The following is a 25,842-nucleotide window of genomic DNA, read 5'->3' on the forward strand; positions in this document are numbered from 1 at the left end:
ATTGTTTAAATCTGCTACAATGTGTAATAGAGCCATTGAAAGTACTATGTCCTCAACCTCAGTCCAAATGGGCACTCACACTTTCTTTTCTGAGAATGAATCTCTGTGCTTTGCTTCTCCTCACCAAAACCCAACCACAAACACACCCGTGCACACAGAAAACCAGGTGAGATCAAGTTCTTTTTCACATCACTCAAGCACATCCAGTGGTGACTTCACCAAGCAGCAGTAATGAAGTGTGCATGAAGTCCCCTTTAAATCCAGCAAAACTGCATGTTTCACAAATTCCGCATTCTCAGTATGTTGTGTAAATGCTGTTTCTCTTAAATTCCTTATTTAATCTGTTTATCTTCTATTTATGTTCCTATTTCTGCAATCACCAAACATGAAAACAGTTTCTCCATGTCCACCATATGGAACCACTCCAATTTCAAAGACAGTTATTAGATCTCATCTTACTCTTCTCTCCATCAGGAGAAAGCCCCATTCTATTCAATCTTTCATGATCGTCACAGTCGCTCAATTTTAACATCCTTGTAAATCTTTCCTACACTTTTCCCTGTGCTTCAATATGCGTTTTGTGGAATGGAGACACAGATTGACACAATGGGACTCAAATCTTTGGTTTCCTCTCCTTCCTTTTACATTCTGGGGCTGTTTAGCACAGGGCAAAATCGCTGGCTTTGAAAGCATACCAAGCGGGCCAGCAGCACTGTTCGATTCCCGTAACAGCCTCCCCGAACAGGCGCCAGAATCTGGCGACTAGGGGCTTTTCACAGTAACTTCATTTGAAGCCTACTCGTGACAATAAGCGATTTTCACTTTCACTTTCTATTCCTCTGAAAATTGAGCTCTGTGCTTTGCGCACTTTATGGTCTCATCAACTTGCAATGATATGTTCGCGTATCTGTATTCACAGATCTCTTTGCCCCTCCGTCCTATTTAGCTTTAAAACCTTCTAAGAAATAAGTGGTCTCCTTGTATCTCCTACCAAAATTTAATGCTTTATTTTGTTAAGGTGAAAAACAGGCCATTTAATGAGTGTCCTCGAAGATGTCTATAAACTCATATTCTAGAAGATAAGTTTTTAAAACGTGATTTTTTTTATATTCACTGTTTAAACTGCTTTCCATGGTCTTATTTTAGAACAAATAGCCATTTCCAATTAAATTTTCTCTTTTTTGTGTAGCATTGACCAGCGCCCAAACCTCTACTGGTGGAGAGCTGCATCTTTGAATGTAGAAACACCAAAACTGCCTGTGCCCAACAATACCGAATTTGAAATAACTCACCAGGATGAGGCAGAATCAATTATTCTGATCAGAAAGTTACATTTCTGTTGGCAACATAGTCATGTCTCAACCTCCAATGAACTTTCCAAAGATTATTTTGACAGTAATTTGGAAGCAGATTCCAATTGAAAGTAATTTTGAGATAACTAGTGACCTTTGGTTGAGATAGAAGCAGAGTTTAACAGTTTACTTGCTATTCAGAAACAAATATAGCATGAAAATACCAAATTCATAGAGTGCATTCTTATGAGTAATGAACACAAGGCTAACTGGCAGAAATCCTAGATGGAGATAAATAGCTCAGATGAATCAGCAATAAATACTGCGGGTGTTGGCATGTAGGTGCCTCGGAAAATCCATCCAAAATGGGGGTCTACTTAGACGTCAAGTATAAAAGTGAAATGGCCTCCATTTTGAAACGTTACCGACTCACAGTGTCTTAAACGGCCACACAACACAGCTTGTATTGCCAGTTTAATCCCTTATGCCCAGTTAGAAGGTATCAGTAAGTTAAAAACTTGCATTCATGGGGAAGAAAATTGAAACCGGCTACCAAAATATCGCATGTCACGGCTGAAAAGGGGGATCGACTTTTACACCAAGAATATGCTGGAAAAATAGCGTCACCTTATACGTTGGGTTTATGCTAAAGTAAAACTTTTTATTTTGGAAGATTATCAGACAAGGATGAGATCACTTGTCATTTCTCAAGTGGCATTTGCTGCCGGTCATTCTGAAAAGACAGGAACAAGCAAATCGCTTTTGGGGGCCGCATAAATACAAATAAATGCCACAATACATTTTGGAAATATCAATTTAGGGAGATAGAAACAAGGGGATTGCAATCAAGGGTTAAGAGAAAGCAAACACAGCATCATAAATCAAAATGGCAAAGAAAGTAAAATAAGGTTGTACGATGCCAAAAAGAGCATTTAATCACAATTATCTTTGCTGTTAAGCAGTATTTAGAGCATTCCCATGATTTAAGGAACGTCGAAGTTAGAAAAAAAACCAAAAAAAAAACAACAATTGATTTGAGTGCATTCGGCAAAGGTAGCAAATATGCAGATTTTTTTTCCATTCACGGGATGTGGGCATCGCTGGCTGTGCCAGCATTTATTGTCCATCCCTGATTTTCCCTTGAACTCATGGGCCCGGATTCTTGGAAATCCCCGGCAAGTGTTGATGCTGGCATAAACACCGGAGTGGTGTACGCCAGCGTCAAGGGGCCTCCTGGCCCAGCAATGCACCGCTGTTCAGGGGGCTAGCACGGCGCCGGAGAGCTGCGCGCTGCTCCGGTGCCGAAAGGCGGCCCTGTGCGGCCTAACATGGCAGAGCCCTAGAGAGGCAAGTTTTTTTTAAAATTTAGAGTACCCAATTCATTTTTTCCAATTAAGGGACAATTTAGCATGGCCAATCCACCTAGCCTGCACATCTTTTTGGGTTGTGGGGGCGGAACCCACGCATCACGGGGAGAATGTGCAAACTCCACACGGACAGTGACCCAGAGCCGGGATCGAACCTGGGACCTCGGCGCCGTAAGGCAGCAATGCTAACCACTGCGCCACCGTGCTGCCCTTGCAGACAAGTTGTTTGACTGTGGTCCAGAAATTGCTTTTAAAATCATGAGAAGAACATTTTATAAGTGATTATGTATTATTAACAAAAACAACACTGGAACTTCGTAATTCTCTTAACAGTCAAAACATTTAAATGCAGATGACATCTTTCACTTCCTGAGCAGAATGGCTGCAGGGAGTATCAGGTTATGGATCTGTAAAGTAGCCTTTGGATAACAAAGAAGCCCATTTAACCAAACAAAACCTTATTTTTATTTATCTTAAATACTACAATTTAACCATCTTTCTAAACACTCGGCATGCTAAACAATTAAGAGTCCAATTCCTCACCATCCAAAGAATAGATCCTGTGGGCTGTCCTACTTGTTGGGAGCCGCTCCACCGAGATTTCACAGTTGCTAAGCCAAAATCTCCAATCTTCACGGTAAGGCCTTCATGAAGGAAAATGTCTGAATTTCTGTTAAGGAGAACATCTGTTGATAGTGACTACCCCAAAAAGAAAGCTGTTCCCAGTAACTTATATCCAAATAATTAGAATAAGCTCGGCTTTACTTTAACTTCCTCTTTTTACTTCATACTGCAAAGTGATTTTCCCCCAAAAAGGTAATTGTACTATTTAAGATGAGACACTGGATTTTCCAGCCTTTATCCTTCGTTCATTCACTGCTCAAGGGGACATCCAAAAATTAATTTCATATTTTTTTTTAATAAGTACCAAAAGCAATTAATACTCCCTACATCCAACTGAGATCAACTGCATCTCACACAAAGATCAATTTTCAGAATTTTTTCCTGCACACTTTTGGAGAATGGAAGATAAAATCCACTTATAATGAAAGATAATAATTGCAAACCATAATGTGTGCTGCTAGTGTTACAATCCTTTAATCTATATTATCTGACAAGAAGATAAACTGAGTGGAATAAAGATACTCGCCCATGTAAGAGTTATAAGGTTACCAGTTGTCCAAGGAGATACCCTTAGTTGGTTTATATTCTTAGCTAATAGAGAATGTCAATGCGCCAACTACCAAACTGTACAGGTTTCATCTTCCAGTTACGTGGCTACGCAACATATAAATGATAAATGGATTTCTATGAAAAGCACATTAAGTGCTGTTTAACTTTCAGGTCGTCGCCCATTAACACCTGTCCCCCATAACATTTGTCCCCCACCTTAACTGATGGTCCATTCTGGGGCGGCACGGTGGTTAGCACTGCTGCCTCATGGCGCCAAGGACCCGGGTTCGTCACTGTCCATGTTGAGTTTGCACATTCTCCTCGTGTCTGCGTGGGTCTCACCCCCACAACCCAAAAGGATGTGCAGGGTAAGTGAATTGGCCATGCTAAATTGCCCCTTAATTGGAAAAAAACAATTGGATGCTCTAAATTTATTTTTAAAAACCGATGGTCCATTCAGACATTGAATTGTTAGCAGCCAAACAACTTAAAATGTGGCAGCTGAATCTTCCATATATATTGCTGCTGGTTGTGTGAAATGATTCACATGCTCCGTGTAACAACACTATTGATCAAAATCATTGAGGGGGTTGGACAAATTAGATAGGGAGAAACTGTTCCTGCTCATAGAAGGATTAAGAACGAGAGGGCACAGATTTAAAGTGATTTGCAGAAGAACAAGATGTGATGCGAGAAAAAAACATTTTCAGATAAGAATGTGGTTTGGGTCTGGAATGCACTGCCTGGAAGTGTGGTGGAGGCAGGTTCAATCAAGGCATTCAAGAGGGTACTAGATGATCATTTGAATAAAAACAATGTGCAGGGGAGTGGGGAAAAAGCCTTGATGCTCGTTTGGAGAGCCGGAGCAGGCACAATGGGCCAAATGGCCTCGTTCTGCACAGTAACAACTCTGTGCTTTGGAGTACAGTGGTTGCATTTCTTCAATAGCAATTCTAAAGCCACAAATTGTGGCATGGATGGATTTAAAATAATTTGAGACCCAAAATTAGTCAAAGGAATATAAGAGTTGTTGAGTTAATAAGATTACAGAAAGTTTGTAAACACCTTCCCCCCTGAAATAAATAATTACTCTCTGCATATGTACAATATATTAAAATGTTCACATCTGCACACACTTGTTAACTTTTCATCATACATTCCTACGTACACATCTGGATTGAAAAATGCCTGTTGAGAAGCTGTGGGTGAGATTCTTCTCCTCAGTGGAGGCACTATAGTCCCATTGTTGGCTGGAGTTACATAGTGAGAAGTTTACATAGGTTGTTTCCATTATTTAATGTGGACGTACAAATTCAGAGAATGACATAGAATCCCTACTGTGCAGGAGGAGGCCATTCCGCCCATTGGGTCTGCACCAACCCTCTGAATGGGCACCCTAACCTATGCCCAATCCCCCACTTTATCCTTGTAATCCCACCTAGGGACAATTTAGCATACCCAATCCACCTAACCTGCATATCTTTGGACTATGGGAGGAAACCGGAGCACCCAGAGGAAACTCACGCAGACATAGGAAGAATGTGCAAACTCCACACAGTCGCCCACGGTCGGAATCAAACCTGGGTCCCTGACACAGAGGCAGCATGCTAACCACTCAATGAAAATGGATATACACCTATACCGTATGGGGGATGAATTTCTGGGGACTTCCCCTGATTGTCCACTATAAATTAGGGGATACCCAACTTTATATGAAGAGAAGCATTGGGCGGATATTTCCACCCCCTCCACCATGGCATGTTTTGCGGTGACAGCCTGCCATTGGCCAGCGATGGGATCTTTCTGTCCCGCCGGTGTCAATGGAGTTTCCTGTTATTCGCACCCTCCGCTGCCGGGGAACCTGCAGCGAAGGGGGGGGGGGGGGGGGGGGGGGCCTGTTGCTGTCAGGCCGACTTAGAAGATCCCACCCATTATTGCATACAATATACAATGAGGTGGATTTTCACTTAAGCTCTATCTAAAACACTAGTTTAGCCCCAGGGAAGAATTGTGTACAGTTCTATTCACCTCAATTTAGGATGGACATTAAAGCCATGGACAGGGTAAGGAGGAGATATAGTGAATTGGTTAGAGGATTATGGATTACAGTCACATGGATAGATGAGAGACACTGGTCATGTTCACCTTAGAGCAGTGCTGGCTAACAGATTTGTTAGAATTGTTCAGGTCATGAAAAATTGAGATGGAGTGACTAAAGAAACTTTTCAGTGGCTGAGGGGGTCAATAACCGGAAGGCTCAGATTTATCATGCTTAGTAAAAGAATCAGAGGGAAAGCTTTTTAAAGTAAAGAGTGGGTAAGATTTGGAATGCACTGCCCAATAGAGTGGTGGATACCAATTCAATAGTAGCCTTCAAAGGGGAATTGGTAAGTAAGGAGAAATAAATTGCAGAGATATCAGAAAAGAGCAGGAATTTTGAAAAACATGGAACAGATTCAATGGGACAAATAGCTGCCTTGTGTACTACTGTATACTATTCCATGCTTCTCTCCATCGCACCACAGAATCCCAGACATAAAGCGTAAATGTATTATCGCCATGATTTCCTCTGCTCATCAGTGAAGGAAGCTGCAAAAGAGCAGACAGCCTCAAATTGTAACCAGCCTTCTCATCTGTTGGCAATTCTAAACATGTGGACGTCTCCGTTGTTAATGGATACACTGAAAATAAAAAGTCTGATTTTTAACTTGTCAGCAAGGTGAGGGGGTGGGAGGGGACAGAAGTGGTGGGTGAAAAAATATTTCATAAAATATTTGGGGATCTGATTGGCTGAATTTCTAGTTTCATAAACATTTTTGGCTCAGCATAGTGCTAAGTGAACCAAGATTGCTCTAACTGACACCAGAGAATGTGGAAGCAAGTTTGACTGACAGGAACCATGAAATATGGAATCATTTTCAATATAAAAGATATAGATGAATAAATAGATAATATAGCAAAAATATCTCGCCTGCATCTGTCATACTCTGGATATCGTATTTTATTACAGATTCAAAGCAATCTTTGGAATAAATAAATATGATAACCACGCAGTCTACCATGAGACCTTCAGACATGTAGTCACAGCTCCAAGGTCCCAGGTTCATTTCCGGCCTGGGGTGACTGTGTGGAGTTTACACTTTGTCTGCTTGGGTTTCCTCCCACAGTCCAAAGATGTGCAGGTTAGATGGATTGGACAGATAAATTGCCCTTAGCATCCAAAAGGTTAGGTGGGGTTATTGGGTTACGGTGATAGGGTGGAGGCTTGGGCTTAAGTAGGGTGCCCTTTCCCTGGGCCGGTGCAGACTTGATAGGCTGAATGGCCTCCTTCTTCACTGTAAATTCTGTGATTCTATAGGTGCTGTGTAGTCTCTCAAAATTTTATACAATCATATAAATGCCTGCACAACACAGCCTTTCTTCAATGGAATGGCCATTGTTTCACTTACTGCCTTGCAACGCACAAAGGGCAGGGCCAAGGTTTGCTAATTGCATCCTAAAGAGGCTAATCGGGCAGCACGGTAGCACAGTGGTTAGCACAATTGTTTCACAGCGCCAGGGTCCCAGGTTCGATTCCCGGCTTGGGTCACTGGCTGTGCGGAGTCTGCACATTCTCCCCGAGTCTGCGTGGGTTTCCTCCGAGTGCTCTGGTTTCCTCCCACAAATCCCAAAAGACGTGCTATTAGGTAATTTGGACATTCTGAATTCTCCCCCAGTGTACCCGAACAGGCGCCGGAGTGTGGCGATTAGGGGCTTTTCACAGTAACTTCTTTGCAATGTTAATGCAAGCCTACTTGTGACAATAAAGATTTTTTTTTTAATTAATCGCCATGAACCTGCCTGTTTATTAACCTGCCAGCAGTGAGAAAAATGGTAATTGCACCAGACTCCTGGGCATCAACATAAGGGCTCAGCAGGCAACCTAGTTAGCACTCATAAACCCATATCCAATTGATATGGCTCTTGGAATATGCATCTTTCTATTGATGGGCTTAGTTGTCAATTATGAATCGAGAAGAACACATACCAGTGAGTTAGGCGAGGAAGCAGCACAGTACACAATGCAAGAGTCAAACCTGAGCTGCAAATAAAATAAATTGATTTGCATGGTTGGAGATGTGAATTCCATTGCTTTTGGTAATGGCATGATGGAAAATCTCATGCTTGGCACTCATCAAAATTTGGCATTTATTTCTGCTGCGCATCATCCTCCTGAAAGGATCAAAGTTCAAATTGAAAAGGATACTGTTTGACTTCATGTCTCTGTGGATAATATTCTTTGCATGTAAATAACTATAAAAGAAGCAAACCACAGTCAGGCTATTATGTTCCAGCTCACTGGTGTTTCTGGCCATAATGCAAATTTTCTCTCTTTCCATGTAAATATTTTAAATTGAAAATCGACACCGGTTTTGCCTTTCTTGTCAATACTGTGTGCGTCAGCACTGAAAGTGTCCCTGAAAGAAAACGAAGTGATACCTTGCATGCCCTGGCCAGGTCATTGAGGTTTTTGAGGTCTGTAGTCCAACGGTCACCTCGTTCTACATGGCGTAAGTGGCCTTACTCATAGGTTCACTGCCACAGAACCCAATACTCTTGTTTGCCCTTTTGCCTGCAAACCCATCTCTATAAAATAGAGCAGACTCTGAAAATGTGGCATCCTCTTTGTTCACCTGGCCCTTGTCACTACTTTGGCTGTTTCAAACAACTCCTCTATTAGACATTCTTGTAAATTTCCACAAAAATAATTATGTGACATGTGGCAAGATTTTAGCTCACTCAAAACCCATTCACTTTCTCAGAGTTAAAAATGGGCCCACAGAACCAAGTTAGCTAACAGACTTGTACCTTACTTAGCTTTTGCTCCTCCAGCCTGGAAACGTCAGATTTTTTAAAATTAATATGTAAAAGAGTTACACTGTAATTTCCATGCATCCCAAAAGATTGCTTCTATTTTATGCATGTTTGACTCCTAAAGTTATGAGAATAAGCTAACCCAGTCTTTTCATGGGCACATTCCAGTTTCCACTGGCATTAAAGTTGTGTATTTCACGACATGGAATTTCTAGGCTATCTTTAGTATTAATGAAACTGTCACAAGCAATTTCGGATAAAATGTTAAAAACTACGACATTTTCAAGGGATTTGAAAATGAAATGAAATGAAAATTGCTTATTGTCACGAGTAGGCTTCAATGAAGTTACTGTGAAAAGCCCCTAGTCGCCACATTCCGGCGCCTGTCCGGGGAGGCTGGTACGGGATTTGTTAGACCAAGGCTTTTTCCCTAAACTTTTAAGTCCATTCAAATATTAATATTTGAATATTCAAATGGTCTTATCTATGTAATGTAAAGTCGCCATAGTTCCAGATGGCCATAGGTTACTTTCTCCTTTGAGGGGGAGAGCTTACTTTTGGTGATTTAACCTGAGGATCACCACATCTCAGGCGAGGGGCAAGGTTGAGAAAGTGGGGCCTTAAGCACGTCAGCAGGGGGTCGCGGGCAATGACTGCCCGAGGCCATCGGCAGAAAGGGAAAAACGGTTTGGTTGCTAGACTGGTAGCGCGGGGGGGGGGGGGGGGGGGGGAGGGTGGGGGGGTGCGCGCGGGGGAGGGCGTGGGGAGGATTTTCCAGGGGGGATTTGTTGTGTTATAATTTAAAATGTAGTAGGGGTAAATGTTTGTATCGAAAAATTTCAATAAAAATTATTTAAAAAAAAAAAGAGAAAGTGGGGCCTTCACGAATCACCTCAGCCGACACGGGAATTGAACCCACGCTGTTGGCCTTGCTCTGCGTCACAAACCAGCTGTCCAGCCAACTAAGCTAAAACGGCCCCAGGTACCATTATCTAATCATGGTAGTTTTACTTTCGAGTTGGGGGCTCCCAGGAGAGTGAGCCACAACATTGTACACTGCTCACCCATTTTTAACAATTCTTTTTCAGCTATTCCAAACTTTGGTTCATTGGAGCTTGTAACTAACGAGTAGAAAATAAGAAGAATCAGATCAAATTTGAAATTTAACAGCAACTCGTGAGAATGTGCGTCTCCAGCACAGTCGGGTCTGTAGAGGGGCCTGCCTAATATTAGAGAGCAGCCATCAAAGGGAAGAGTATCATTGACAGAACTCATCCAATTTACAAATGCCTTAACAGTCACCGTTGGATTTTTTCACAGGCACAATTTCCTCATCGTCAATTACAATTAACCATTGTACTAGATCAGCAACGTTTATTTATTCAATGAAAATAAAATTGAACAACAGGGCCTGTGTACCCTGTTCTGTTTCTTAAACAGTGACAGATAGAGATTGCTATGAATGATGTGCAAAGTAGCTAATTTATCTGTGGGGGATAGAATCTTCAACATTAGAAACTGACATTTAGACCTATGGCTCACAAGCTGTGGGGAACACAAGTGAGGTTATTAAAACAAAATAAGCAGCTGCAGCAATTGCAGAATGCAGACTAATGTTCACACGGAGAGTGCTCTGCCAATATCAATCAGATTTGGACTCGAGTTCGGTTTTCTTAAATCATTCTCATTTCTCCCTCGACCTACACTACCGGTATACAAGATAAAAAATGAATTCAGAAAGAACAGAGAAGCTTTCTGTTGTTATGCCATTTTTCAATCAGGGAACTCATTTGCATTTAATTCCAAGAATCCTACTCTTTCAAAAGCCTCACATGAGCTTTCCAGAAGGCTCAGCAAGTTTATCTGATGAGTCATATAGAAAAGGACCCAAGTTCCATCATCCAACTAGTTGCTGACACAGATGGAAAGATAAATCCTCTGCATTTGAAATACTGGTTCTGCTGTTTCCTCGTTTCAAAATGTATTTATTCACAGGTTGTAGGTGTCGCTGTCAAGGCCAGCATTTATTTTCCATCCCCAATTGTCCTGAGAAGGTGGTGATGAGCCGCCTTCTTCAACCGCTGTTGTCTGTAAGGTGAGAGCGTTCCCATGGTTCTGCCAGTTGGGCGTTGTAAGATTTTGACCCACTATCGAAGAAGGAAAGCTGGATTCTATGTCCCAGGACGCCTGAAGCACATTTCCCGATGTGATAGAGAATCAGGCATCATGGGAAAATCAGGATTGGCGCCTCATGCTCCAATTCCCCCGCTGGCGCTAGTATCAAGGATTACGACTGTGTGTCAGCAGGAGGATGTAAATGAGTGAAAATGGGTATTAATGCTATAACATTTAAGGCTATGGGCCAAGTGCTGGCAAATGGGGATTAGGGAGGAAGGTCAGGTGTCTTTCATGTGTCGGTACAGGCTTGACGGGCCGAAGGGCCTCTTCTAGATTGTATTATTCTGTGATTCTGTGAATAACCCATCTGCATCCATTTAGCGGGCCCGGCACCCTGTTCTCCGGCCCTCCATTATTCTCCGGTCCTTCTGGTATTTACCACCGTGGCCCTGATGGTGGACCTCACTGTGGGCCAAGGCGGAGTTGCCTCCAAAATCCATCAGAGGGCCACCCTCTCCCCACAATGCACTACTTGCCCACCCCTCCTCAACCAGAACCTCTCTCCCCCATGTAGCCCCCTCCCCAGAACCCCAAAATGGGAAAACCCCCCCAAGATAATACCCCCCCCCCCCCCCCCCCCCGAGACCCACTTAATAGGGACACCCCATATCCAGGGATCCCTGGGGGGGGGGGGGGGGGGGTTTAACCCAGGCAATGCAGGATTAGGAGCTGCTTTGCGGTGCAGCAGGGGGACTCGTTTGCGGTGTGCTGCTTTGAGGTGCAGTATGGGGGGGGTGCCTTGTGGTGTGGGGGGCTGCTACGCGGTGTGGCGGGGGGGATTCTTTGTGGTGTGGCCTGGTGTGGCCAGCCGCCAACGTCATTATCAGGCAGCCCGCTCAAAACGGCGGCCGGATAGTGGGAATCCCTCGTATTCCTCGTCATGCATAAATTTGCATGGCAAGGGATACAGGATTCCCGATTTGTGCTCCCAGGGAGAATGTAAATCAGTTGCAATAGTCCCCAAATGGAGAATTTTGCCCGATATATTTCAAAGTTGGGGTAGTGTGTGAATTGGAGGGGCATTTGCGAGGGGTGATGTTCCCATATGCTTGCTTCCCTGCTTCTGACCTACTCTTGTAGCCACAATAGTTATATGGCTAGCCAAATTAGGTTTCTGGTCAATGGTGACCCCCAGAATGTTAATGGTGCGCTGAATGCCAAGGGAAGGTACTGCCTCATGTTAGAAATGGGCATTAGCTGGCACTTTTGTGGTGTGAATGTTACTTGTCACATAGCAGCCCAAGCTTGGATGTTAACCAGGTCTGGTTGCCTGTGGGAACAGACTGCTTCACCATTTGAGCAACTGCAATTGGAACTGAACACTGGGTAATTATTAGCAAGCGAAGGTTATTTCTTTATTCTAACATGGGATTTTGGTGTCACTGGTTAGCCCAACATTTGTTGCCCTTCCCTAGTTGCCATTAGATGTCAATGGCTTGCTGCATCATTTCAAAGGACAGTTAAGAGCAACTGCATTGCTGCAGATCTGAAGTCATATAAGGCTGGACTGGATAAGGACTGCAGATTTCCTTCCCTAAAGCATATTAGTGAACCAGGTGGATTTTTATAACAATTGATGATAGCTTCTTGATCACCATTTCTGACATTGGCTTATTAAAACAGGCAAAGATAGCTCGGCCACAATTGCCCCAAGGAGCTCCTAGACTAGTGTCCTGGAGCTGAAATTATTGGCCTGCAACCATTCTCCCTTGTACTAGATCTGACTCCAGCCAAATGACTGCTTTCCTCCCGATTACCACAGACTTCAGATTTACTGGGGCTCCTTGATGCCTCATTCAGTCACTGAGTCCCTCACTTCACCTCAGGAATTCAGGTCCTTTGACCATGATTGGATTAAGGCCGTAATGAGAACTTGAGCCAAGTGGTTCCGGTGGAACCCAAACTGAGCACTGGAAAACAGGTTAGTGCTGAGTAAATGCTGGTTGATGGCACTGTCTTTGGCACTTAACTTCACCGTACTGATGATTGTGGGTAGCCCGATGGAGCAGTAATTGAACAGATTAGATGTATCTGCTTTGTGCCATGGCAATTATTGAGCATAGGTCTTCAGTGCCATTGCCAGTATTTTGTCAAGGCCCACATCTTTTGTGCACAGCCTTTTCTTGAAATTACATGGAGTAAATCAAACTGACTTAGGGCTGGCATCTGTAATGGAAGGGGCTGAGAAAGATCATCTACATCCGGCTGAAGGTGGTGATGAACACTTTCACCTTGTCTTTTGCACTCATCTGCTGGGCTCCGTCTACATTGAGGACAGGGATAATTATGAAATCTCTGCCTTCCGTCTTATTTAATTGTTCACCACCATTCCTGACTGCACCACAGAGCTTTGATCTGATCACTTGGCTCTGGGTACTTCTAACTCTCTGAGTATAGCATCCACGTGGTCCAGTGTTACAGCTTCCAACAGGCTGGCACCTCATTTTTCAGGTAAGGCAAATGCTGTTCCTGGCTTGCGCTTCTGCACTTTTCATTGAAGCAGAGTTGACCTCCTGGCTTGATGATAATGGTAGAATGAGGAATATGCCAGATCATGGTGGTGGTGGAATTTGATTCTTCTCCTTTAATGGCCCAAAGTGCCTATGGATGCCCAGTTATAAGCTATTAGATCCCTTCTGAATGTATCCCATTTAGCATGGTAATAATGATGCACACCATGATACACCATGTCCTCAGTGTAAAGATAGGACTCAGTCTTCACAAAGCCACGACTAGGATCACTGCCATCAATACCATCACTGACACCACCATCTGCAAGCTCAGTCCTTTAGAACCCAGCGATCTTGGTCAATAATGATGCTACGGAGTCATTCTTGGGGTGACAGACATGCAAACCCCATCCAGATTATGTTCTGAACCCTCACTGCTCTCAGTGGTTCTGCCAAGTTATGTTCAAAGTGGAGGAACACTGACTGGTTAGCCATGGTTTCATTGTCCATGTCTGTACTGGTGCCATGAGCCTTCAAGGGATCCAGAGCTAGTGTAGGGATCTCCCTGGAGCACTGACTCCTCGCCATATAACACTGCATCTCCACTTCGGATGGGTCTTGCCATCTTGGTAGTACCTTAGACCTTGCAACACTAGTTGACCCACCCATGTAGTATAACTGGCACAAATCAGAGATACGAGTTCCTGTGAAACTTATATTTCAGGTGCTATAATTTCACTTATATCGGTGGCTTTTTCAACCTCCGGACATCCCAGTTTGTTTTATAGCCAATGGAACATTTATTAAAATGTCATGATGTAGGAAACGTGGGAACCAATATGCATAAACAGCAATGTAATAATGGTCAGATAGTCTGTTTTACTGATGATAAGTGGGGAATAAACATTGACTAGAACAGCAGAAAGAACTCCCCTGCTGTTGTTTGAAATAATCTTATGGGATCTTTAACATCCACCCGAGAGAGGGCAGGTCCTATTTTTCAGCAATACTGCTGCACTTCCTCACTATTACACTAGAATATCAGCATCAAGTCTCATCGGTGGAACTTGGACCCCATAACTTTCTGATTCGGAAGTCAGAGTGCTACATCTGAGCCATGGCTAGCACTATATGGCAGCAAAGATTCCAACAGACTTGATTCAACGCTAGAATGACTGATGTATAAAAAAGTGTAGTGATTCCAACACTACGCCACAGCTTAAAGCTATTACCTTGGACTCCTTTATCGCTTCTCGTCTATTTATCATGGCTTAATATGTGTTCAGCAGAGTGAAAATACCAGAACGTCAAAAAGTAAGTGTAGTTATCAGAGTAGAATACTGAAAAGGAGTTAATGTGAAACTAAACTACACCACAACAAAGTTTTTACTTGAATGTATACACCAGGGTCAGAAGTCATGTCAATGGGCCACAATGCCAGTTTTATGCAATTGTACTCACTCCATTCCTTGGGCTGTCTGACGAGCAATGTCAATTAGCTGAAACATCTCCAGCTTTATATCTTGTACATGCAAGTGCTGGTACAGGCTGTTCCCTTCACACCATTGAGTGACAATGGCCAGGTTAAACCTGGTCATGTAGCCCATAAATAATAAGATGTTTACGTGTCGTGTCTTTCTGTGACAAGAGAAAAAGTTACAATCAGAAAAGTACCGGCTGTAAAACAAAAATGATGACACGAACGAAAAGAGAACAGGAAACATTTTATATTTTTTCTTTGTCAATTTCCTCCCCTCTCTCAAATACTAAAAGTATTGACCACTTGCTAAGCTGAATCAGTGATAGACATCCACAAATTTGACGTGTGAACCATGATAGTATCCGATTAAATTTTGGTTCAGGGATCTACACATTCATACATTTGTTCTGTATAGTAATGCTAATTTGGACAAAATTGGATGAACAAAATTGGATTTGTTTATTGTCACGTGTACCGAGGTAGAGTGAAAAGTTCTGCATACAGTTCAGACAGATCATCCCGTACCTGAAAAGAAAATACACAGGACAAACATAAAATACACAATGTAAATACAGACTGCATCCCGGGAGAGGACACAGGCATCGGGGTCTCCTGGCTTTCACCGGTCACACTGCGGAATGGCGAGCTGCTTTTCCGGCGCAACGTGGCCGGAGGATCGTGCTCTAAGTGTCGTTTGATAGCGGTGGCGCATTCGCTGGCAGATTCCCTGAAAAACTCACCACAAATGAACTTAATTCCACCCACATTATTTATGTTATCCTTTTAAAAAGACCTCAATTGAGCCTTACTTGGAATGTGTCCAGCTTTGGTCTCCTCCAATGAGGGATGATACTGAACCTTTGGAAACGTTGTAGGGGAGGGTCACAGAATGAATTCCCAACATAAAGCATCTTAGTTATCAAGATAGGTTAGCAGGTTAGAACCCTATACTTTAGGGAAGCATAGATGAAAATAAAATGATGAAGAGATTAGATTGTGTTCCAGTTGACTGTTCGTTCCAAATAAATAGGTTAGGAGGGGCAGGGGAGGTTGTGTAGGGTCAAATCTAGGTTAGAGGTATGGAGATGGTTCTCTTCCCAAAGGATAGTGGACATCTGGAACAGGTTGCCATCTCATGAGTGTACGTCGACTTGCTTAATTTCCAAAAGCAGGAGAACTGCCCTGTTTCTGGTTGGGATGTATGTCACCTCTTACTCAGAACTCAGGGCCAGTCCTGGGCTAGTTTTGATCACTAGTTCGGTCAGAAGGATATTGTCCAGATATCATTCCCCAAATTGGTTTAGGTTTTTATACGATTTTTCACTTTTCCCACGAAATCAAAGGGTAGTGAATGTCTGGAATTCCTTACTGCAGAGGCTGGGTCGTTAAGTGTGTTCAAAGCTCATGGATTTTTAATTTGAATGGGAAGCAAAGGTTACGGGGATATGGCAGCAAAGTGCATCACTGTATCCACTTTGGGCAGCACGGTAGCACAAGTGGCTGGCACTATGGCTTCACAGCGCCAGGGTCCCAGGTTCGATTTCCCGCTGGGTCACTGTGCGGAGTCTGCACGTTCTCCCCGTGTCTGCGTGGGTTTCCTGCGGGTACTTCGGTTTCCTCCGACGTCCAAAGACGTGCAGGTTAGGTTGATTGGCCATAATAAATTGCCCTTAATGACCAAAAAAAAAGGTTAGGAGAGGTATTGGGTTATGGGGATAGGGTGGATGTGAGGGCTTAAGTGGGTCGGTGCTAACTCGATGGGCCGAATAGCCTCCTTCTGCACTGTGTGGGCTATGTTCTATGATCAGATCAGTCATGATCTCACTGAATGGCAGAGCAGACCAGTTGGGCCAAATGGCCTTCTTTCTCCTACGTCTTAGTCTTATTATGTGGTTTCTTATCATGTGGCTTCAGTGGGGCGCAGAAGGTATATACTGTGATACACAAGGTATTGTAATTGTGTGGGACAGACTTAATGGACCAGGAGTCATTACCCCTATCGGTCATTCTCTTGTGATTCTGTTGCCACATTGCGCTGAAGGCCTTTCCCCTGGAGCATCCCAGAGGTCTCCAGCAGACCTCCTGACAGCCTCCGCCCCTCACAGGATTCACCAAGTCCCGCAAAATGTCGGAGTCGGAACTCTGCCCAAAAGGGGCGGGACTAAACAGCGCTCCTGGAAGTAGGTTATAAACCTACTTACGACCTACCTGCAAGGGATCCATTGGCCTCCGTCGATTCTCCGGCCTCTCCAGGGAGGCTGCAGCCAGGCTGCCAAGCTGGCAGGAGCACTGCCTGGGTGCCAATGTGTCAATGCAAGCACTAAGGTGGCACTGTCAAGGGTCTGGGGGCGTGGGGGGCCAATTCCCATGAAATGAGGGTGGAGGATGGGTTTGATGGGTGGGGGAGTGCAGGGCAGGTATGTGTTAATGGTGACTATGGGTGATTCCTTATTCTCTTTTGTTATTTGTTTATGTCAACATGTGGGCTGCTGTTTGGGGGTTTGGTGGGAGGATGGGATTGTTGTTGTTGATATGGGGATTGACATTGTATTTGTTACTGCTTACAAGGGGCTGGTTTAGCACACTGGGCTAAATCGCTGGCTTTTAAAGCAGACCAGGGCAGGCCAGCAGCACGGTTCAATTCCCGTACCAGCCTTCCTGAACAGGCGCTGGAATGTGGCGACTAGGGGCTTTTCACAGTAACTTCATTGAAGCCTACTCGTGACAATAAGCGATTTTCATTTCATTTTTTTCATTTATTGTTGTGAGGGTGTAAATTTGGGAGAAAATGTGAAAAAGAAGAAAAATATATATTTTTTTAAATGGGTCAACTGCATGAATTTATATAGAGCCATTTAACATAGAAAAGCATCACAGGGTGTTTCAGAGATGTAATCAAACAAAGGTCGGCACGGATCCAAAGAAAAAGATATCAGGAAGGATGTCCAAAAGCTTAATCAAAGTGGTGAATTCTAAGGTGGCCCCTAAAGAAGGAGAGGGAGATGGATAAACAGAAGGTTTAGGAAGGGAATTGATCAGGCTGGGGACTGGACAGCTGAGGAAATGGACATCAACAGTGAAGCAAGGGAAGGGGTGCATGCATAAAAGGACAAAGTAAGTGGAATGGAGAATTGGAAACAAGGTGCAATGGGATGGCTTGAATCAGTAAGGATTGGATGCAATAGGGTGGCCACACCTCCACGATATTCCTCAATACCGGGGCCCCGCAAGGCTGCGTACTTAGCCCCTACTATACTCCCTATACACCATGACTGCGTGGCAAATTTGGGCTCCAACTCCATCTACAATATTGCTGATGACACGACCGTAGTTATTTCATAGAACATACAATGCAGAAGGAGGCCATTCGGCCCATAGAGTCTGCACCGACCCACTTAAGCCCTCACTTCCCCCATCCCCGTAACCCAATAACCCCTCCTAACCTTTTTGCTAAGGGCAATTTAACATGGCCAACCCACCTAACCTGCACGTCTTTGGACTGTGGGAGGAAACCTGAGCACCCGGAGGAAACCCACGCAGACACGGCAAGAACGTGCAGACTCCGCACAGACAGTGATCCAGCGGGGAATCGAACCTGGAACCCTGGCGCTGTGAAGCCACAGTGCTATTCACTTTTGCTACCGTGCTGCCCTAATTGCTTATCGTCACAAGTAGGCTTCAATGAAGTTACTGTGATAAACCCCTAGATGCCATATTCTGGCGCCTGTTCGGGGAGTCCGGTACGGGAAATGAACCCGCGCTGCTGGCATTGTTCTGCATTGCAAGCTAGCTGTTTAGCCCACTGTGCTAAACCAGCCGAATCGTTTCGATCTCGAACAACGATGAGTCAGAGTACAGGAGGGAGCTAGAGAACCTAGCTGAGTAGTTTAACGACAACAATCTCTCCCTCAATATCAGCAAAACTAAAGAGCCGGTCATTCACTTCAGGAAGCAAAGTATCGTACACACCCATGTCTGAATCAATGGTGCCAAGGTGGAGATGGTCAATGCCTTCAAATTCCTAGGTGTGCACATTACCAACAACCTGTCCTGGTCCACCCACATCGACGCTACGACCAAGAACACGCAACAGTGCCTAAACGTTCTCAGGAAACTAAGGAAATTTGACATGTCCACATTGACCCTGACCCTTACCAACTTTTACAGATGCACTATAGAAAGCATCCTAACTGGCAGCCTGGTATGGCAACTGCTCGGCCCAAGACCGGAAAAAACTTTTAGAGAGTCGTGAACATCGCCCAGTCCATCGCATATACCCGTCTCCCATCCAGTAACTCTGTCTACACCTCCCGCTGCCTGGAGAAAGCGGGCAGCAGAATCAAAGACCCCTCCCACCCAGCTTACTCACTCTTCCAATTCTCCCATTGGGCAGGAGATATAAAAGTCTGAGAACACACATTAACAGATTCAAAAACAGCTTAATCCCCACTGTTACCAGACTCCTAAACGACCCTCTTATAGATTAATCTGATCTCTTCACACATCTTCTCTACCGAGTAATATTGCACCGCTGTATGTTTTACCTGATGTCTGTGTATTTACATTGTGTATTTTATGTTAGCCCTATGTATTTTCTTTTCATGTACAAATGATCAGTCTGAGCTGCACGCAGAACAATACTTTTCACTGTACCTCGTTACACGTGACAATAAAAAAGTCCAATCCAATGAAAGGAGTTCAACATGGGCAGCACGGTAGCGTTGTGGATAGCACAATCGCTTCACAGCTCCAGGGTCCCAGGTTAGATTCCGGCTTGGGTCACTGTCTGTGCGGAGTCTGCACATCCTCCCTGTGTGCGCATGGGTTTCCTCCGGGTGCTCCGGTTTCCTCCCACAGTCACAAAGATGTGTAGGTTAGGTGGATTGGCCATGATAAATTAGTGTCCAAAATTGCCCTTAGTGTTGGGTGGGGTTACTGGGTTATGGGGATAGGGTGGAGGTGTTGACCTTGGGTAGGGTGCTCTTTCCAAGAGCCAGTGCAGACTCGATGGGCCGAATGGCCTCCTTCTGCACTGTAAATTCTATGATAATCTATGATATGAATGAGAATTTTAAATTGGAGGTAATGGGAGCCCGGGAATTGATGTAGATCAGCAAGGACACTCAACATAACAGATTGGCTGAAGTTTGCAAAGCATGTAAAATGGGAGGCTTGCTTGTTCCTTTAACTCTGTAGCCTCCTCTATCCCTTCAATGCTCCTACAATCCCAATGAGTTGTGAATTACCAACCTTCTTCAATCCACCACTGGCAGCTCTACCTTCAGCTGATTGTGTTAAACTCTGGAAATCCCATGCTAAACACCTCTTCTACTTTCTCCTACTTCAGTATGCACCTTAAAACCTAACCTTTGACCAAGCTTTTGGTTAACTCTAATGTCTCCATTTGTGACTTGGTTTTAAATTTAATCTCTGCTGTGAAGTACCTTGGGATGTTTTACTATTTTAAAGCTGCTATATAAATGTATGAAGTGGAATATCATAATGTAGTTATCTCCTCGCTTTTTTTCTTGCAATCTGCCTTTCCTTAAGCCTTAAGGTGGTGCCGGAGTGAGGAAACTTCTTGCAAGCTGTGCCCAGCATGCCATCTAATTCTATCTTTTGCTCTCATTCTATGCTTCGAAAACTTCATTCTAACTCTTTTAAACTCTCTAACAATGTTCTAATTCAATTACTTACGTATTAAGTTGATCTTTTCTCTACACCTTGGTATAACTGTAACATTATTTTCTGCAGTCTCTCCTTCCTTCCCTATGTACGGTATGCATTGTTTGTACAGCATGCAAGAAACAATAATTTTCACTAATACATGTGATAATAATAATAAATAAAACCAAATCAATTCTTCTGCTTTCTCATCGCCCATTGGCAAAGCTCTAAACAGCTCTCTGGACATCTTATCAAAAGTTGTGAACCAAGTGTTTCTGTTGCAATCTTGATTAAAAAATAAATATTTGCACTTGCATGTGACTTATAATGTCATCAATGCTTTGCACAATGAATTAGTTGTGGAGCTCAGTGAATTTTTTATGTAATCAAAATAGAAACACTCTGTGCTGGCAACATCCCATAATCAATATTGATAGAAATGACCAATCAATCTACATTTTCTGATGCTAGTAGTCAAGTGAAGAATATTGGATAAGATACTGCAAGAAACACTCTACTTTTCTTACCTTAGTACCTGAACCTCATTCCGAAAAGCCTGCAGTTGTTCTGGTGTTGGATCTGTCACCTTTAGAATCTTTACAGCTACATCACCTGAAATACCAAGTTCACAACAATGTCCATCAGTTACACAAGAGAGCAGTCAGTCATCTAGTCTTGTTCTGTGATTTGAGACTTCCATTGTGTGTTATTGTGATACCAGAGCTGGAGTGTGTATCACACCACGAGAAATCTCACTTCTCTATTGACATCCCAGCTTCACAACTTTCTCCAAATGCTTCAACTCAATATACACTGGCAGGGCCAACATGACCCCCCCCCCCCCCCCCCCTCAAATAAGGCTCGCCTGCTGATACTAAATGATTACTTTGTGAGACCAAGCAATGTGCATTTTAAACAAACAAATTATTTTATCTCAGGTTATGATGCTAAAACGGAGTCTTCAGCTACACTGTCATCATGCCATGAGAATATAAAAATTGCTTTAAATGACTGGTCTCACAAATGGAAGTAATATTACAATATCTGTGACAATCTCACCTCATTGCACTTCAACACATTAACATTTTGTTCATCAAATCCCTTTTGGCTTCCTTGATGAAAAATAAAGTGAATTAAAAAAAACTTAGGGGCAGCACGGTGGCGCAGTGGTTAGCACTGCTGCCTCACGGCACTGAGGTCCCAGGTTCGATCCCGGCCCTGGGTCACTGTGCATGTGGAGCTTGCACATTCTCTCCGTGTTTGCGTGGGTGTTGCCCCCACAACCCAAAGATGTGCAGGGTAGGTGGATTGGCCACGCTAAATTGCCCCTTAAGGTGGATTGGCCGCACTAAATTACCCCTTAAATTGGATTGGCCACGCTAAATTACCCCTTAAGGTGGATTGGCCACGCTAAATTATCCCTTAATTGGAAAAAATGAATTGGGCACTCTAAATTATAAAAAAAAGTAACAACTTTTAAAATTCATTTTTATGGGATGTGGGTGTTGCTGGCTAAGCGGACGTTTATTGCCCAAATCCCTATTTGCTCTGAAGAAGTTGGTGGTGAGCTGCCTTCTTGAACCGCTTGCAGTCCCTATGGTGTTGGTACACACACAGTGCTATTAGAGAGGGAGCTTCGGAATTTTAACCCAGTGACAGTGAAGGAACGATGATATATTTCCAAGTCAGGATGGTGAGTGACTTGGAGGGGAACTTCCAGGTGTTCCCACGTACCTGCTGCCCTTGTCCTTCTAGTTGGTAGCGGTCGAGGGTTTGCAAGGATCTCCCTAAGGAGCCCTGGTAAGTTCCTGCAGTGCATCTTGTGGAAGGTACACACTGCTGCTACTGTGCGTCAGTGGTGAAGGGAGTGAATGTTTGAGGAAGAGGTGCCAATCAAAAGGCCTGCTTTGTCCTGGATGGTATTGGAGAACTGATTGATTAAATTTAATTAAGACTTAACATTTATTCCCCACATCCAAAGTAAGGCCAGCAAGGAACCAGAAAAATATTATTATGCGGAGGTATGGGTAAATTCAGTTATCCAAGGGTGCGTTAAGCATCGTGTAAAATAAAGAAAGAACGTGATATAAAATCTGCAACCATTTTATTTCAACTATGAATTTGTAAAATGGGATCTTTCTCTTATTTTTCTGTCTTCCAGATGCTGCCCCATACTTTGGCTCTCCCAGTGATGTGAGCAAATCATCAAAGTGAGACTCTGCCTCAGGCTTTTAAAACCTTTGTGGGATACATTCTGTGCCAGATCCAAAATAACAATTTCCGAGAGTAGAACTGCTCATCTTCTTCAGAATTTGCTCGGAACAGTCTCGGCTACTCTTTGATTTGTTCTCACTTTCGAGAAAAGGGTTTGCCAGAAACCAAATTTTCCTCAGATGCAGTTTGTACGGGTAAATAGCCAGAAAATCTCAGCGATACTGAAGAAATAGGAAGGCAAGCATCAGGAGTATAACAGCAACATTTACTAATGACAGCAAGAGGGCTTGACAGTGAAATGAGGAAGAAAATACATTCTGTCCTGATATATGCCTATGTTATACCTCTCCTGCATTGTACAAAGTAATGTAAAATGTTGCCACAGTGCCAGAGGACCATCAGCTGCTCATCCCTTTTGGGAGAGAGAGAGAGAGAGAGAGAGAGCGCCGGGTGGTGGTCACCACACACCAGGTGAGGGGTAAGGTTGAGATGGCAGGACCCTCATGAATAACTTCAGTCGGTGTGGGAATTGAACCTGCACTGTTGGGAAACGCTCCGGATCACAAACCAGCCATCCAGCCAGCTGAGCTAACCGACCCCCAATTGTACACAATAAACAGGGTTAATGGAATGGACAGGCAGGTACAATTCAACTTTGACAAAGAGTCATCGAACTCGAAACGTTAGCTCTTTTCTCTCCCTCCAGATGCTGCCAGACCTGCTGAGATTTTCCAGCATTTTCTCTTTCGTTTCAGATTCCAGGGTCCGCAGTAATTTGCTTTTATCCAGATACAATTCATTGTGGACAGTGTGTGCTAATAAAACAAGAAATAGGAGTATACACTTCATTGAAAAATGCTGAAGAGTTTGGCCTAACAAGATTGGACTGTTCAAATGCATAATTTCCTGAAACTGGATTTTGGTAGATAAAGCCATGAATATAGCATTCTGTGTTTTGAAATTAGAGGCGTGCAAAACCAGAGCAAAGAGGTTTAAATAGCAGGGTCACACACACAGTAATGGCAAAGCCACAGGATACTGTGTGACAGTTTGGATTCCCCACTCCAAATAAAATACATTGAAACCATAGAGGATGCACAGGGTGGACTCCAGGGATGTGAAATTCTAGTAACAAAGAAGATTTGTGATACCATGAGAATGCCAAGAGGAGATGTTAACTTATGATATAATGAATAGAAAAGGTAATTTCCCCCACTTGTGGGGTCAGAAGTGAGGATGGCTCATCAATTACAATTAGTTGCTAAGGGAAAGGTTATAGAGGAATTTCTTTAACTGAGTTATTGCATCATAGGGCGGCACGATGGCGCAGTGGTTCGCACTGCTGCCTCACGGCACAGAGGACCCGGGTTCGATCCCGGCCCCGGGTCACTGTCCGTGTGGAGTTTGCACATTCTCCCCGTGTCTGCGTGGGTTTCGCCCCCACAACCCAAAGATATACAGGGTAGGTGGATTGGCCACGCTAAACTCCCCCTTAATTAGAAAAAACTAATTAGGCACTCTAAATTTAAAACAAACAAACAAAAGAGTTATTGCATCATGCTACAGGGAGTAGCTGAAACGGAAATCAATACATCTCGAAGAGAATCAATATTTAAAGTAAAGGAGAATGTAAAGCTACAGAGGGTGAGCTACAATTACGTTTGGGTCCCTTCAGCAAAGAAGTAGTGCAAACAAAATGGGCCAGTGGTTTCCTTTAGTGGAAACCTCTGTGGAAGTTTATGAGCAGTTCCAGTTCAAAACCACAAATGAAACTGGAAAGCTGCAATCCAGTTAATTTTTCAGTCCAGTTTAGTGCCCAGCTCCCAACATTTCATTTTCACATCGAAGTAAAGAAGCGTGCAACCCAAACTTGCTACATTTCCATTACGACACTTCTGCAAACTTCCTCAGCTAATCAGACTAAACAAACCATTCATTATTACCAACAGTATAAATAACCAGCGAGGAATCAGGCCAATTCACCCACAATCTTCAACACCCACCCACTGTGGTCAGTACTGTACTGCAATTACAGATCATATTCTCTCCATTAAACCACAAGCAAGTCACTGTATGAACAGTCAATTTGGAGGCTTGTTTATTTATTAAAACTTTTTTTTTTAAAAAGAGGGCAATTGAGTCCAACTCTAAATACCGGCTTTATAACACCTAGATAAACATCTGCACAAAACAGTTAATTTAATTACGTTTTTCAGTTAATCTAGGAATTAGCAGAAAACGATAAAGGGCAAAGTGGAGATTAAAGTGCACGAGTTAACATCTCACACAGTACATGTGAGCAACTGTAACCCAACTGAAGCCATCCAGTTTATTTTATTATTCCTTTTATGGGATGAGGGCGTTGCTAGCAAGGCCAGTATTCAATGCCTATCCCTAATTGCCCTTGAACTGAATGACTTGCTAGGCCGTTTCAGAGGACAACCGCACTGCTGTGGGTCTGGAGTCACGTGTAGGCCTGACCAGGAAGGGATAACAGCTTTGCCTACAGGGAGGCAGTGATGTAAGCTCATGTCAACAAGCACACCCCACTCTGGTCAGCTGCTGAATCAGAGCACTGGATGGGAAACTTCAATGTCCGTCACCTAGAGTAGTTTGGTAGCACCACTACTGATTGAGCTGGCAAAGTCCCGATGGACATAACTGTGAGACTGGATCTACAGCAGATGGTAAGGGAATCAACAAGAGAGATAAACCTATTTGACTTTGTCCGCACTAATCTGCACAGATGCAGCTATCCATGACAGTACTGGTAGCGGTGACCGCTGCACTTCACATTGAGGGCATCCTCCATCTTGTGTAGCACTCACAGTGCTAAAGAGGATAGATTTTGAACGGGTCCAGCAACTCAAAGCTAGGCATCCATGAGGCAGTATAGGCCACCAGCAGCATAAAAAATGTATTTAATCCCAATCTATAACTACATGGCCCAGCATATCCCCTATTCTACCATTACCAATCAGAGGACTGGATTCTCCATCCCGTTGCACCAGATTTCTGGTTCAGCACGCCGGCGGGATGCTCCGTTCGCCGGTTGGTCAATGGGGTTTTCCATTGTCGGGCAGCCCCACGCCGTTGGAAAACCCCTGGGCTGCCGGCAAAATGGAGCATCCCACTGGCGGAGAATCCCGCCCAGAGTTTTTACAGCA

The 25,842-nt window shown here is 43.7% G+C and overlaps 1 protein-coding gene across 4 annotated transcripts in view; it reads right to left on the reverse strand.

Annotated features, from left to right (window-relative positions):
• The window catches only part of raf1b (Raf-1 proto-oncogene, serine/threonine kinase b), a 170,304-nt gene that overhangs the window by 14,116 nt on the left and 130,346 nt on the right, over nucleotides 1-25,842 (reverse strand). For all 4 annotated transcript variants that reach the window (XM_038812686.1, XM_038812684.1, XM_038812683.1 and 1 more), the window contains 4 exons: nucleotides 20,989-21,073; nucleotides 14,776-14,952; nucleotides 8,079-8,125; nucleotides 3,203-3,321 (listed from right to left, as the gene is read on the reverse strand). In XM_038812686.1, coding sequence (XP_038668614.1) covers nucleotides 3,203-3,321; nucleotides 8,079-8,125; nucleotides 14,776-14,952; nucleotides 20,989-21,073 — 428 coding nt within the window. The remainder of the gene's footprint in view (nucleotides 1-3,202; nucleotides 3,322-8,078; nucleotides 8,126-14,775; nucleotides 14,953-20,988; nucleotides 21,074-25,842) is intronic.

The sequence above is a fragment of the Scyliorhinus canicula genome, chromosome 11, assembly GCF_902713615.1.
Source record: "Scyliorhinus canicula chromosome 11, sScyCan1.1, whole genome shotgun sequence".
Taxonomy (NCBI): Eukaryota; Metazoa; Chordata; class Chondrichthyes; order Carcharhiniformes; family Scyliorhinidae; genus Scyliorhinus; species Scyliorhinus canicula.